The sequence below is a fragment of the Urocampus carinirostris genome, chromosome 3 (assembly GCF_059441175.1).
Source record: "Urocampus carinirostris isolate Australia breed hairy pipefish chromosome 3, RoL_Ucar_1.0, whole genome shotgun sequence".
Lineage (NCBI taxonomy): Eukaryota > Metazoa > Chordata > Actinopteri > Syngnathiformes > Syngnathidae > Urocampus > Urocampus carinirostris.
In genome coordinates, this window is record NC_142351.1 from 35,170,644 (window position 1) to 35,186,131 (window position 15,488).

At 38.5% G+C, this 15,488-nt stretch overlaps 1 protein-coding gene across 4 annotated transcripts in view; it reads left to right on the forward strand.

The window, feature by feature from the left end:
* Positions 1-12,992, forward strand: part of LOC148369554 (MICOS complex subunit mic25a-like) — a 41,064-nt gene extending 28,072 nt beyond the window's left edge. For 2 of the 4 annotated variants that reach the window (XM_088331613.1, XM_088331617.1), the window contains 2 exons: positions 1,222-1,357; positions 9,159-12,443. In XM_088331613.1, coding sequence (XP_088187739.1) covers positions 1,222-1,357; positions 9,159-9,536 — 514 coding nt within the window. In that variant the 3' untranslated portion in view covers positions 9,537-12,443. The other 2 variants (XM_088331616.1, XM_088331615.1) reach the window with 2 other exon arrangements.
* Positions 12,993-15,488: the final 2,496 nt, after the last annotated feature.

Genomic DNA, 15,488 nt, shown 5'->3' on the forward strand with positions numbered 1-15,488 from the left:
GAAGCCATTTTATCTTCAGCCGCCATTATTAATAAGCTCCCTCTGCTATCTGTCGGCTTCAGCGCCATTGATGAAGGCCATTTATTTCAAATTAAAGGACGACTACTTATCTTTGGCAGCTTTTCCCTCGCAAAAGATAAAAATGGCGCTTTGGTGTCTTTTTGTTGCAAATATGCGTGAAAATGGGATGAAACTAAGAAAGCACAGAGAACTTAAAAGCTAAATATTTAAATGAAACAATAACTCGAAGATAGGCTGTCATATTTTAAAATGAGAATATAACAACACCAATGATCCCCTCCGTCATTATTTCTCATGTTTTCCATCTTCTTTTTCCTTTTTCCTTTTTCCTGGCTCTATCGTTAAAGCATTGATGAACCTGGATGTTGTTTGGCAGCTGATTACGTACAATGCATACATTGACATGGATGTTCTGTAATTAAAATGCCCGGGTCAGCTCTCTTCTGAGTATGAAAACCAAAGGAACTTTTAATTTGTTTTCCAATTAAATTTGGAGTTTAACGCTCTTCAAAGTGCTGCAGTATGTACTCGCTAATTGGATGCTTTGGCATGCTGGATGATGTGTGTACTTGTACGTGTGTTTGCGCAAGCATGCATCCTGGTGTATTGTGGACAATATGTGTGCATATGTCTGTCATGTGAGTACTGTGGGCGTATATAACTTGTAGGTCTCTGCTTCACTCAGTCAATTTCCATTAGAAAGATGCACCCAGGGAGCAAACCTGCCATAGTTAACAATCACACAGATACCCGGCTAAAACCAATTATTATACAACCCACACAGCTAATTAAGCGTGGCTAATTCAATCCCTCAAAGCAGATATTTTTCTGCTGTATTTGATCACACCGTTCATTTCTTTTCAATTAAATGTGACTAAAATGTGCTAATTGCATGATTTGCAATGAAGCACCGTCTACACTGTCAGATGCTAAAGTTGGTTTCCTGTAGGCTTAAATACAATATTACCGTTAATTTCCCTTTGACTTCAGTGTAAATATTTCACACAGAAAATGGAATAAGAAACAAGCGCAAACTGTGAGGGAGTTCAACGTCATTAGGCATGGATTGAAACATTTCTTTAACATAATTGTGTTAGTAATAGATAAAGAAACCTATTATTATTATTATACTTCATCCAAAAATTCTCATCATGTATAAATCACAACACTATTATACATTTTCTTGTGTCTGTCTTTTAGGGCTCGGAATACCAAAGGCGTGTGTCCTGGCCTGCAGGCTCAGATTTTGTCTTGCTACAAGATGAATGGAAAGCAAACTTTGATATGTTCAGACCTGGCCAAAGAATACATGCGATGCATAAATTCTGCAAAAAGGGTAAGAACATTCTTCAATTCAATAAATCTCAAATGACATTCGATTCACCTAAGACTACCTTTTTCCCAACCTCCTGGACAAATCTTAAAAACCTTCCATATATAAATCGATCCCTTATGTTTCTAAAAGCTAAATTGTCACGCTCAATGCAGGGTTCCTACAGGTGCTTGAAATCTTTGAAAATAATTGAATTGAATTGTTGTGTTTTAAAGGATTGAAAAATGCTAGAATTTTGGTGCTTATAAATGCTTGAAATTATTACCACGTTTCTCAAAATGTCTGCCTAAATGACGCGGACACTGCTCTCTGGTGGCTTCGTTCTGCCAATGCATTTCTTCCATCATGATTAACTGCAGCTGGCATTAGTTTGTACGGCGTTGTCCTTTAAAGTGTCAATGCCCACTATGAGCCAAAGAGAACACGTTCATAATAGACCTAATCAGCCCACTATGAAATGTGTATCAGTGGAAGGATTATGTATCAATTATGGAGATTTTTAATTTAACAAATAATTAAGTTAGTGTTTCTCGGTGGTAAATTGCAATGGGAAGAACATGTTTACACAACACCTTTGTGGGGAGGGATTTGTCTCAAAAATATTTACACACTTATTGCGTAGATCCACAAATATTTTTAGAATTTACCCAAGATCTATAAAACATTTATCTATATAAATGCAAGATTAAAAATCCATCCATCCATCCATCCATTATCTGCACCGCTTATCCTCAGTAGGGTCGCGGGGGTGCTGGAGCCCATCCCAGCCCTCTTCGGGCAGTGGGCTGGGGACACCCTGAACTGGTTGCCAGCCGGTCGCAGGGCACACAGGGACAGACAACTCACTTGCTCATTCACACCTAGGGACAATTCGGACCGGCCAATTAACCCTGACATGAAATAGCAATTTTTGGAATATGGGTGGAAACCGGAGTGCCGGGTGAAAACCCACGCGGGCACGGGGAGAACATGCAAACTCCACACAGGAGGTTTGATCTTAAGACCTCAGAACTGTGCCGCACACGCACTAACCACTGCGCCGCCGGGCTGCAGATTAAAAATCACATATACCAATTGAAGATATAGTTGAGACTCTGCAAAAAACATTGTTTCTTGCTGATTTCTTCTTTAAGTGGTACTGGAAAAATTGGAAAGTTGGCTTTGAAATTTCTTCAAAAGTGCTTGAATTTAGACATGAAAAAGGTGTACAAACACTGTCAATGGTATATATTTGCGGTGGGATGGCCATTTTGTACCGTTTAGTGTAACCCAGTGAAAGGATATTTTTCATACTCGCTTTTGCGCTAAAAATCATCATCCAAATTTGTTGCCTACTGTGCGAATGTCCCTGGTCTTAAACATGCTGTGCCTCTAAGAGCCAACTTTATTATGTCTCTACTGTTCCTTATGACCTGCACAGTTCCCTAATGTGTTCAGTCTTACATAAGTCATAACACGAGTATCATAACATGTCTCAGAGTCTGTAGTATTGTAGTGTATCTGATAGTTCCGTGCGACTTATTCTCTTTTAGAAAAAATAATTTTTGTTATGTTTATCTTATTGCGTCACTTTGGAGTTGACAATATTAAGTGTGGACAATCTGTGTGAAAAGTCCTTGCAAATATAATTTGGCCTACAGTGCCGTGAAATTTGCCTCTTCCTGATATCTGTGTTTTTTGCTTCTTTATCACTCACAAAAACAATTTCAATATCACACAGACAACCCAAGGAAAAAAACATGCAGTTTTGAAATGTTGATTCCATTTATCAAGGCACTTAAAAATACAAAAACTATCTGGCCCTATTTGAAAAAATGAGTGCCCCCCTCAACCTAAAAGCAAGTTAAGTCAAGTCAAGTCACATTTATTTTTGTAGTCCTTAATCACAAAATGTATCAAAGAACTGCACAGGCCATAATTACACTCTTAAGTTGAGGGCACAAACTGATGACAGGATGTTCTCCTTCAGGATCTTCTGGTAAACAACATAATTCATTATTCCGTCAACCACAGCAAGTTGTGCTGGTCTTGAGGCAGCAAAGCAGCCCCAGACCACCACACTGCCACCACCATCCTTCACTGTTGGCACAATGTTCTTTTTGTCAAATGCGGTGCCATATTTACACCAGATTTAAGTTAAATTATTGACTCATCCGTCCAAAGAATGTTTCTCCAAACGTCTTTAGGAAAATAAAGATGCTTTTTGGCAAATGTGAGATTACTCTTTGTGTACTTTTGTGACAGCAGTGGTTTTTGCCTGGGGTCTCTCCAATGGATGCAATTTTTGGCCAGTGTATTTTTCATAGTGGCGTAATGAACAGTGAATGGTCTTGGGCAGCGTTGAGGAAAACTTGCTTTGGTTGGTGGAATAATGAATTCTGGTGTTCAGCAACATATTTTGAAGGACAACGGCCGGCCATCAATTTTTACCCTCAAACTCAAGTGCTCTTGGATCATGCAGCAGGACAACAATCCGAAACCCACCAGCAAGTCCGCCTCTAAATTTCTAACAAAAGAAAACAACAAAATAAAGGTTCTGGACTGGAGTGGCGAAGTCCGCATCCAAATCCATCTGAGATGCTGTGGTGTGGCCTTAAACAGGCAGTCCATGCTAGAAAATCCTCCCATATTGTATATTTGAAACAATTTTGCAAAGAAGAGTGGGCCAAAATTCCCTCACAGTGTTGTGAAAAACTCATTACTAATTATCATAAATGTTCGAATTGTTTTATTGCTGCCAAAGGTGGCCCAAATCGTTTCTAGGTTCGGCCAGCAATTACTATTTTATTTAGGGCCAGATAGGTTTTGATGTGTTTGTGCCCTAATAAATGGAATACAAGTATGAATTGACCGCCATGTTTTATAGAATCCTCGTTATCCAAATGTTGGTATTGCTATCATAAGCACAATATTTTAATAAATTAATGTATTTCAGTTTCAGGCAGAACCTTGAGAACATCAACTTAGATACCTGATTCTGACCCAACAGTGTTCCTCAGAAAATTAAATGTCAAAATAAACTCTTAAGCTTTCATTGTCGGGTTTTGTGCTGCAGTACAGACACTCCACTACTTACGACCATTCGACTTGCGCTAAACGGTACATACAAACATTTTTTTCGGGATGCCGGAAAATACCCGGATATTGCTCTAAGTTAGATTTTGTATTGTGTTTACCTTTTCCGAGTAAAGGACAGTAGAGCTTCTTTCCGTCACGTGGCGCTTTGAGAAGTCACCCAGCATCTACCCCAAAGAAGAAATCCGGCTTCTACCTCCTAGTTCGTGTGAAATGTAAAGAAGAGGCGAGCCGTTTCTTTTGAAATGAATGTGGAATAAGAAAGCTTGATGGGGTTGAGAAATGGTTTGGTCGCTTTTTTTTGTCCACTTTTTACCACGGAGGAGGAAGTCGCCTATCTATTCCAAAAGTAAGTTAAACGTAACTTTTTTTATCTTTATACAAAGAGTCTCAAAGGGCTTCACAGACCACTGAATGTCAACGGCTAATGTGTAGCTTTGTTTTTCAGTACTGTCCTTTGTCATTCAGCCTGCTTTGTAACGTTATAGAGCATATTATTTTATCAAACGTTTATTTTTCAGTTTCAGAACAATGCAGGTTACCTACACAAGCCTTAAACATACCTATATAAACCTTAAACATACATTACGTACAAAATATAGCACTGAAGCAACTTATGAACAAATTCAACTCGTCCGTTCGTAAGAAGGGGGAGCGTCTGTACGTGTATAGAAAATTAGAAAAATACATCTAATGACACCAATGTGTTATTGGTTTATATCTACACACTGTATAAATGAAGCAATTTTTCCCCCTCAAAAAATACATGGCAACTAGCTGAAGTTGACACTATTATCCTTTTTAGGGTGTTAAATACAGAAATGACAAACATAACTGAGAAACATTCTTCTTCTTTTAGTACGATGCCTTGTGATCATGAAAATATGGTAGTAGAATAAAAATACAATGCAGTCGATATTTCCTATTACAGTGTGCTTTGTTGTCACTGACGAATTTATGACTCAAACTAATTCAAAATGAATGTTTCTAATTTAAGAAGCTTGCCGTGGCACTAGATATAATGTAGCTGGAAGTTATCTATACCCTAATTTTCGAGGAAATATGTCAAGAGTCCATAGCACAAAGTTTAAAGATGTGTAATGAATGTGTTTGAATCTCTCTTTTCCATCATCTAGTTTTAACATGGACTTTGTTTTAAGTTTAGTTTAATATATCCTTTTTCTGTCTCCTTTTTGCCTTACTCATTTGGGAGCAGTGTTGTATTATTCAAAGCAGAGCTATATGCGCGCACCAATGAATGGAGTTCATAAAAAGAGTGATTATTTAAAGAGTATAAGACAGAATATGGGAGGGTTGCTTAATGTAATGTTATTACTCTATTATCACTGTTGTTAAGTATTTAAATTTTAATGTGAAATTGAATGTATCCAAATATAACCGTATTCTATAATCTCTTCTGTCTGGCAGCACAAATATTTCCATTAGTTACACAAGTATTTGGTTGAATGATGATTTCTTCTATTGCGTTTTCGGTAATTTCACTGCCTAAATTAGTCTTTCATGTCATTTTATGTTATGGACCAGCTCGGTAGCCTAGATGGTAGGGCGCCCGCTCCGAGACTGGGAGGTCACTGGTTCAAGCCTCGGCCGAGTCATACCTAAAACTTACAACATTGGTACCCATTGCCTCCCTGCTTGGCGCTCGGCATTAAGGGTTGGAATTGGGGGGTTTGGTCACCTAATGACTCCCAACACAGCAGTTGGGTCTAAAAACCCGGCGCCGATCGAAGGCGACGAGTCACGTCGATAGCTTCGCGTGACAATATGATTTCGGGTAGATATCACGTTGATGGTTGATACTGGCTGAATAATAATAAATAAAAAAATTTGAAATGGAAGCTTTTTGCTCTTTCTGTCGTTGATAATCCCACACATGAGCGTCATTTTAATGATCAGCTTTAAAGCAGTTTAAGAGACAGATCCCTGCATCGATGTTGTCCTGCTGGGAATTCACAACTTAACCTTTTCAAAGTGGCCCTGGGTATCAAGATGGTAGGTAGATGGGACATACAAACGGCTCTCCATTGTCCTTCATTGTCTGATGTGAATTGGTGGTGTAATGTACTCTCCAGATTCTCCTTGCACGTGTCTGAAGCCTCACACGCAAATGAATATGCCGCACTTTCAGCTCCACAGTCTGATGCTGTTCTTAAGCCCTCTACACACTAAACGCCATTAGCATGGGGAATTTGAAGTTGAAGCCTTTGGCTGCAGAACGCCGACGGCACCATGCCCGCACACCTTAAGTCATTTTCAGCTAGACTCCAAATCGTTTATATCACATGCTGTCAGGTTATGTGACCATTCAAGATGGCCATGGCAACCTTATTTTAGAGAATAGTGCCAGACTGAAGCACAGATGTGAGAATTAGGCTTAAAAAACACTGTATACAATAGCTTATGAATGATGTTAACCTCATTAAGCTGTCAACTGGACAATCTGTTTTAACCTTATTTTATGTTGATGTCTGTGTATTGTCTGTTGATGCCCCTGCAACAATCGTTGCAGCCTGGTCATCCCGGTTGGGGAATTACATTATGTGTAAGTTACAATATACAAATAAATGCGACTCGACTTAACTGGCTTTAAGTTTCAGGGGTCAATTACTATTTCACATAAGTTATTTTTAAAGTGCCTTGATAAATGAAACTGCTCCTCAAACAGTTGCACTTGTTTGAGGTCGTTAGCTGCATAGAAACCTGTCCACCCCATATAATCAGTAAGACTTGAACTAATAACAAGGCGAAGACCAAAGAGCTGTCCAAAGACACCAGAGACAAAATTGTACACCTCCACAAGGCTGTAAAGGGCGATGGAGCAATTGCCAAGCAGATAAGTGAAAAAAGGTCCACTGTTGGAGCTAATATAGGAAAATGGAAGAAGCTAAACATGGTGATGTCAGTCTCAATCGGAGTGGAGCTCTATGCAAGATATCACCTCGTGGGGTCTCAATGATTCTAAGAAAGGTAAGGAATCAGCCTGGACTACATGACAGGAGTTGGTCAATGACCTGAAAAGAGCTGGGACCACCGTTTCCAAGGTTACAGTGGTAATACACCAAGACGCCATGATTTAAAATCATGCATGGCACGAAAGGTTCCCCTGCTTAATCCACCACATGTCAAGGCACGTCTTAAATTTGCATGTGACTATTTGTATGATACAGAGGAGTTATGGGAGAAAGTTTTGTGGTCAGATGAGACGAAGCGTGTTTTGAGGAAGAAGAATGAAGAGTACAATCAGAACACCATCCCTCTGGGGGTGGTAGCATCTTGCTTTGGGGGTGTTTTTCTGCACATGGGACAGGACGAGAACACTGCATTAAAGAGAGGATAACTGGGTCTGTGTATTGTGAGATTTTGGGGAACAACCTCCTTCCTTCAGTCAGAGCATTGAATATGGGTCGTGGCTGTGTCTTCCAACATGACAACGACCCGTGGCACATAGCCAGGAAAACCAAGGAGTGGCTCAGTAAGAAGCATATCAAGGTTTTAGCATGGCCCAGGCAGTCTCCAGACCTGAACCCAATCGAAAATCTTTGGAGGGAGCTTAAACTTTGTTTTTCTCAGCGACGGACCAGAAACCTGACTGATCTATAAGGAAAATCTGTGTGGAGGAGAGGGCAAAGATCCCTCCTGCAGTGTGTGCACACCTGGTGAAAGACTACTGGAAACGTTTGACCTCTGTAATAGCAAACAAAGGCTACCGTAAATTGTTAAACAAAATCATGGATGATGATTTCTGATTTTTTTTCTTTTTAGTTTATCTCTCACAGTGGACATGCACCGACGATAAAAAAAATGAGACCCCTCCATGATTTCTAAGTGGGAGAAAATAGCAAAATAGCAGGGTGTTAAACTACTTCTTTTTTTTTTTATAAAAGCAAAATTAGATTTATTGGTTTTCATCGCTTTGATAACAGTTGAATAACTAGAAATTAATAAAACAATGCAGTTATTTCCCTCAAATTGATGCATTTTTCTCAACCAATGGTAAATGTGGACATGATGAGGGCATGTGGTCTATTGCAGCTCACATTTTGTTAGGATGAGAATGCATATCTTCGTAGTAAGCAAAAAACGTATCATCCTGGTACTTACTCAATCAAATCCCTTCTAAGACTTATATAAGAGCTTTGTTGGGAGCAAATTCCCTTACTAAACATCTGATAGAAACATCCCTAAAAAAGCGTTGGAACATTATGCAAATATCATCTGACATGCAACAAGCTGTCCCCGTCTTTAAAATGTAAATGTAACATGTGTACCTTCATCATTCGATGCCTCTGCTGTGCCACACACAAAGCTTTCTTTTTTTTTTTTTCATTTTCCATTCTCTTTATCTGCCAAGCATCTTTTTGTCCCCCATGGCCATTATCACTTCACTTTTCTTCCGCTCTTCCGTTCGGCCTTTTGTTGCTCCGCCATGCGCTATCAAATAGTCAAATCTCCAGCTTCTTTTATCCAGCTCGTGGCCTTCAGACACTTTGCAGTCTCTAAGAATAAAGAGAAAGATCACGGGTCCAGAAACGCGGGGGAAGCGTACTTAAAATGACCTCTGTAGGCTCTTGTTTTTGTACACCTCAGAGTGAGCCTTGACCCTTTCAGTCAGCGGCTTTGACCTCCTTTGACTCTTTTTGACGGGGACATCGGGGGCCCGGATAAAAATTGAAAAAAAAAAAAAAATAAATGTATTTGTGCCATACAGAAAGCTACATCACAGGACCTGAACACTCATCTTGCCGCTTCCAGTTTTATGCCCAAGGAGAGAGCGGTATTGTGGAACTCAAAGCACCCAGCTGGGAAACGAGGGCTGGGTGCGGGTCGGTATATGGACGGTGGCGCACTGATTTTTCTTTTCGCTTCCAAGTTTATAATCAAAGCAGTCCATTTTATAGCAGCCATCGCTTTTCAAGTCCTTTTGTCACTCTTTCCGTCTGCCTCTTGTTATTTATGCTCCTTTTGTGAAGACGCCCCGCTTCAAACCTGTATTCCCAGAGAGATCAATTTCCTTTTCTTCTCTAGACTTTGGTCAATAAATAAACAAATAGCATTGCATTATTCTTGCCTCTCATCGTTCTTTTGAAGACTTTTATGTGGAACTTTAAAATTGGTTCTTCAGTGTTGTTCAATAGTTTGCCTGACTTCTACAAAACCTCACTTATATTTACATTATCCTTCTGTTCTCTGATTGATTTTTTTTTGAGTGTGTGAAATTACTATCCAGCAGTCTATTCAGCTATTACAAAATGGTATTTGTCAGGTTGTATACCCAAGATTCACTACGATGCTTTTTTCAGCAAAGTCAAATTGTTTTCTTTTGTGTGTTTTTTTTTTTTTTTAACTTTTAGTAGTTAATTCGATGTGCGCAATCTAAATCTGCGTGTTAGACCACCTACTGGTGAGTTTTCCATTTTATTTGTTTATTTGGGAACACCTCTACCACTGTTTGTGTGGTGGCCAAGTAAGATTATTTAAATTCAGTCAGACGGACAATTTATAAAGATCAAAAAAGATGGAATATGTATTTGTACTTTTCAGGGATCCCATAACCGCCGGGGTGGTCGGGGAACCACTTCATGTGGTGTGTCTCGGGCAACTACAGCCTGGCGGCGCTCATCCCTTTCCAGGCCTTTTTGTTCTTTTGGGTTCGGGTATGCTCCCCTGCATGATACGGAGAGTACGGGTTTCTATGGTTACCAGCAGCAGGACAAGCCTCCTGATCTTACTCCAATACCGCACAGAGGAGTCGTCGCGGTGCACTTTTCTCCTTAAGTCTTCTGGCACCCGGTCGGAAAGATACCAGATTGTCACAGAGGAGGAACCTTTTTTATTTTTTCTATTATTTACAAAGGAAAATAAAGTTTGATTCTGCACCATATTCCTCCTCTTGTGTTAGGGTCGTCACCAACCCATTTTGCATTTTAAATGCATACAAAAACCACATACGTTTGTTTATTGCATCAAGGCTTCTTGACTTTTTCAGCAAATAAAGTAAAAAAAAATAGTTGTTAAATGTTCTAATTGAAATTGTTACTTTTATAATGTTATGGTCTGTTTCGACCCGGCTATAAATACATTTTAAACACTAACTACAGCCAAAACTTATATTATGAGTGCAACAGTCAACACAGTGAGAGCCAGCTCTGTCTTACATTTATGTTAAAGTTCAATTGTTGAAAAAAATCTTTTTAGCGGCGAAATTGACCTGAACATCATGGATATTATTAACAATATTAAAAATAAATAACAAAAATAATTATTATCTTCCAACACCCCTAAGTAATAGACAGAAAACAGGAAAAGTTTTAGTTATTTTTATAAATCCTCATGGGGTCACTTGACCATTAATTGAAACGTAGGCGTCTACTGGCAGAAAGCAAGGCCCAGAGACCCACACCATAACAGGAAAAAAACCAATATTTTAATGGAGAAAGAAGCCCAACAAGGTCAACCTGCGTTATTGTTCTCAGTGTAGTTTACTACTTATTTATTACACTGGTTGCCACCGACCAACATATGGCGTATTACCTAAAAGTTATCACTAGAGGAAGGTTAATCAAAATGACCAAATTGTATGAAATTTTCCAGAGTAAGAGGCCAATGAAAATCATGTTGGAGATTTTACATTTTTCAGGATGACTGAAATAGTGGTTAGTGTTGACAAAACCAATGAACAAACTGTAATCCATTTGCAATGTCCTTTGTCTTTTTTGTTTTGTTTTGCCTTTTTTTAAATGTACGTTCGGAAGTCTTTTTGTGCTTGAATGGGTAAATGTGAAGTACCGTATTTTCTGCACTATAAGGCGCACCTAAAAGCCTTTATTTTTTTCAAAAGCTGACCATGCGCCTTATAATACAGTGCGCCTTATTTATGGATCAACATTAAGTTTTCCAACTAGCTTGCAGCCGCCGACTAGATTTTCCCCTGAACGCCAAGTAGTATGCGGTGTATGCTGGGATTTATTTACCGGCGTTTCATTGGCTAACCAATGTGTCAATCATCATTTGAATCGATCACTATTGGCTAAAGTTATTCGGAGGTCGAGGGGCGGATCCTTTTTATCATTTACAGGCTGGCATTGGCTTGAACAGCAAAACAAAGGCTGCAATTGGCCGAAAAAGATGAATGCGTATAGCACGTGGCTGACGGCCCACAGAAAGCATTTTTTTCTATTCTGTATTCGTAAATATTTTATTCTCCTGGATTTACTGCACTCACGGATATAAGAGGACATTGGCTGCACATTATTATGAACACAACGACTTCGGTGAGCTACTCCGGGTTTTATATTGTCCCTGTATCTTGTTTCAGACTGAACTCGATGTTTCTGTGATAAGCGGTGCAGATAATGGATGGAATGGAGTGTCTATTTTTAAATTCAAGTCAATTCCAAGAGTTTATTGTCATATGCACGGTAAAGTTGCGAGCGAAAAAGAAAATAGAAACTAAGGAATGTGTGGCATTTCTTGAATCCCAAGACTTTAACCTTCCGAATGATCGAACGATGCATTTGAGTGACATCGTACAGACACCGCATCCGCACGTGTTCTCGACACGTATTTGCGTCTTTGCAAGCTTTGGGAATGTTAAGGGGGTAATAAGTTTGACTGAACTATCTGACTGTTTTGTCGACGTTCCCATTGTAGCGCCTTATAATCCGGTGCGTCTTATGTATGTCAAAAATAGGACCAAAAACGATTTTTTCGGGGTGCGCCTTATAGTGCGAAAAATACGGTACATACTAAAAGCGCTTCAGGAGGTCTTCAGTTACTAGTTGAAGCACTATATAAATGAAGTCCATCTACCAGTTAGCATTTTGCTTTATTTGCGATTTTGTAACCTCAAAGTTTAAACTTTTTTGGCAGTAGTAGTTTGTGAGTGTACAATTTGAGGTTCTTGGCTTTTGTGATCATACATTTCTGTTATACAATGCACAAATCCGGTTTGCTGTGTTGTTTGGTATTTTTCTATTAATTTGATTATTTTTTCCCTTCCTTTCAGAATTACTTTGTCAACCATGGATGAAGAAGGAAAATCAAAGGACAAAGGAATTTCTTTACACTGAAGACAATATCCACTTATCATTGTTTTATGTTGAGTTATGGGAAATTGCTTTAGCATGCCTTTTTCCTGTATGCGTTTATCTGCAGCGCCATCCATTGAATTTATTCTATTATTCGGCCCCGCAACATTTTACACAGTACAAAAAAAAGAGTCAGGAGTGGATTCAAGGTCTGGCTCAATACACTTTTGAATCAATCTTTTACAAAACCATTAGATGCTATGCTCCCTATTTAAATGGTAAAGATTCATTCAAGGCTCGTTCATGTGTGCACGAGTGTCAACTTTGGTTTGCGTCCAGATTTCTGCTGCTCCTATAGCAGTGAAAAAGATGAATGTATGGGAACTCTGCTCATCATTATTTAAAAGGAACACTTTAAAGATGTGTGGGTTTTTATTTCACATAGTTTGTTACTTATGACAATGAACCATTGCTGTATTGTTTTATTTTATTAAGTTATGAATAGTTTACTTTGACCTTGTCTGTATTTAATTGGTTAACAGATGCAATGCTCATCAAACAAAAACATCGTTAAATTGCAGGAAGGTTTTCTTTTGACCCATGCGAGTTATGAATTACTCGTTTGGTACAATGCAAGCACAGTTGCCAAGCAACACTGATGAAAAACTCACTTGCTTTTCTTATTAATGTACCTCCATCCTTGTGTCGGTATCCTGTTAAAATGTCTTTTATTGGGTTTATTCACGAATAGAATGCCAAAACACACTCTTTGAAGTAACAAGTTAGATTGGCTGTTTTTCATACATTTATTTATATCTCAAATACATTTTTTTAAATTAAAATGCTGCATTTTAGTTTTGACAAATGCCATATATGGTATCGAAAGAAGGAAATTGTATATCACAATGATATATTTTGGAGAAAACAGATCAAACCACGCATGGATTTACTTGAACATTTAAATTAACAACATGTATGAAATCAGGATTTAAGCCTGACTACCGTATTTACCGCACTATAAGGCGAACCGGGTTATAGGGCGCACTCCCCAAAAAATAGTTTTTGGTCCTATATTTTACATACATAAGGCGCACCGGATTATAAGGCGATACAATGGGAACGTTGACAAAACAGTCAGATGGTTCAGTCAAACTTATTACCCCCTTAACATTCTGAAAGCTTGCAAAGAAGCAAATACGTGTCTCAGACATGTACGGAAACAGTGTTTGTACGATGTCACCAATCACTCAAATGCATCGTTCCAAGTATCATTCGGAAGGTTAAAGTCTTGGGATTCAAGAAATGCCACACATTTCTTAGTTTCCATTTTATTTTTTGCTGGCAACTGGGGTTCTTTACTGTGCATATGACAATAAACACTTTGAATTGAATTTAGTTTAAAAATAGACTCATCACAGAAACATCAATATCGTTCTAAGACAAGATATCGGGAAAATATAAATCCGCATAGCTTACTTAAGTTTTCTTGCAGCCATCACGTTCAATAATGATACGTAACCATGGTCTTCTTACAACCGTGCGTGTAGTAAATCCAGGAGAGTAAAATATTTACAAATACAGAATAGTAAAAAAAATGTTTCTCTATGCCGTAGTGCAAACCAACGTGTGATTCACATTCATCTTTTTCGGCCGATTGCAGGCTTTGTTTCGCCCTTTTAGCCTATGCGAGCCTGTAAATGATAAAAAGGATCCGCCCCCTTTACCTACGAATAACTTTAGCCAATAGTGACTGATTCAAATGATGATTGACACATTGGTTAGGAAATGAAACGCCGGTATATAAATCCCAGCATACACCGCGGACTACTTCGCCTTCGGGGGAAAATCTAGTCGGCGGCTGCTTGCCTTAGTTGCAAGACTTTGCGACTTAATATTGATCCATTTATAAGGCGCACTGTATTATAAGGCGCATGGTCAGCTTTTGAAAAAAATAAAGGCTTTTAGGTGCGACTTATAGTGCGGAAAATACGGTATGCTAAATTCAGTCAATAATTCCTATTGGAAACGGAATACTGGATTCTCGGAACAAAAATCGTCTACATGCGTAGAAAAAAAATGAATAACCCCTATACAGTACATGAATTACCGTATAATTCAATTGGTAGTGGACGAGGCAAAAGCAATGTCATTTCGCAAAAAGATGTCCGCATTATTTTTTGACAAAATATAAAGTATGATTTAATTCAGGTCAATCACCGAATTCAACAAAGTACCGTGCTTGTTTCCTACGTACTCCCAAAAGTGAGCTGCATCTGTTAAAGCCAAAACATAGCCGTTCACTATATATGGATGGACACAACTCTGTGTTGCCAAATGTTACAAGTGAGCCACAACTTATCGAATAGTTTTCGGGTATCTTGTTCCAGCCTGATCGGGATTTTTCTGTGATGACTACATTTTAAAAATGGTCAGCATATCGCAAGAGTTTAAGCTTTCCAATGATAAAACCTGTATATATTTATAAAATACTCAATTAGGCCAAGTAACAAACTCAATTTACAGTCTCAAGCTTTTGTCCAACAAATAAAATTACTGTCCATTATAAATGTTTTTTTTTTTTTTTTTTTAATACAAATAACTTCTGTACCGTTGAATTTAATTTTTACCAATAATATTTCTGCTATATTGCACTACTAGATTAAATCAGGTAATGGTCAATTTACTGCAGATAACATTTTGACACATTACAAACAAATCAAAGTACTATAATTTATCTTTTTTTTTCAAATAATGCCTGTACTTTTAAATTATATTACTAAACATAATCTTGGTACCTACTATAGTTAGGGATCAGAATTTTCCGCGGATCCGCGGATTTCCGCTGTTTTTAAACCCCAAAGGTCATTCCCGTAAATCGTCTAAATTCGATGAGAAAATATTTTGGGGGGGTGAGGTATGATACGTGACTGTTTCATCACCCCAAGTTAGCAGTTAGAGATCGCGAGAAAAATCGGCAAAAAGAAGCGCAGCGCATTAGATCTATAACACAC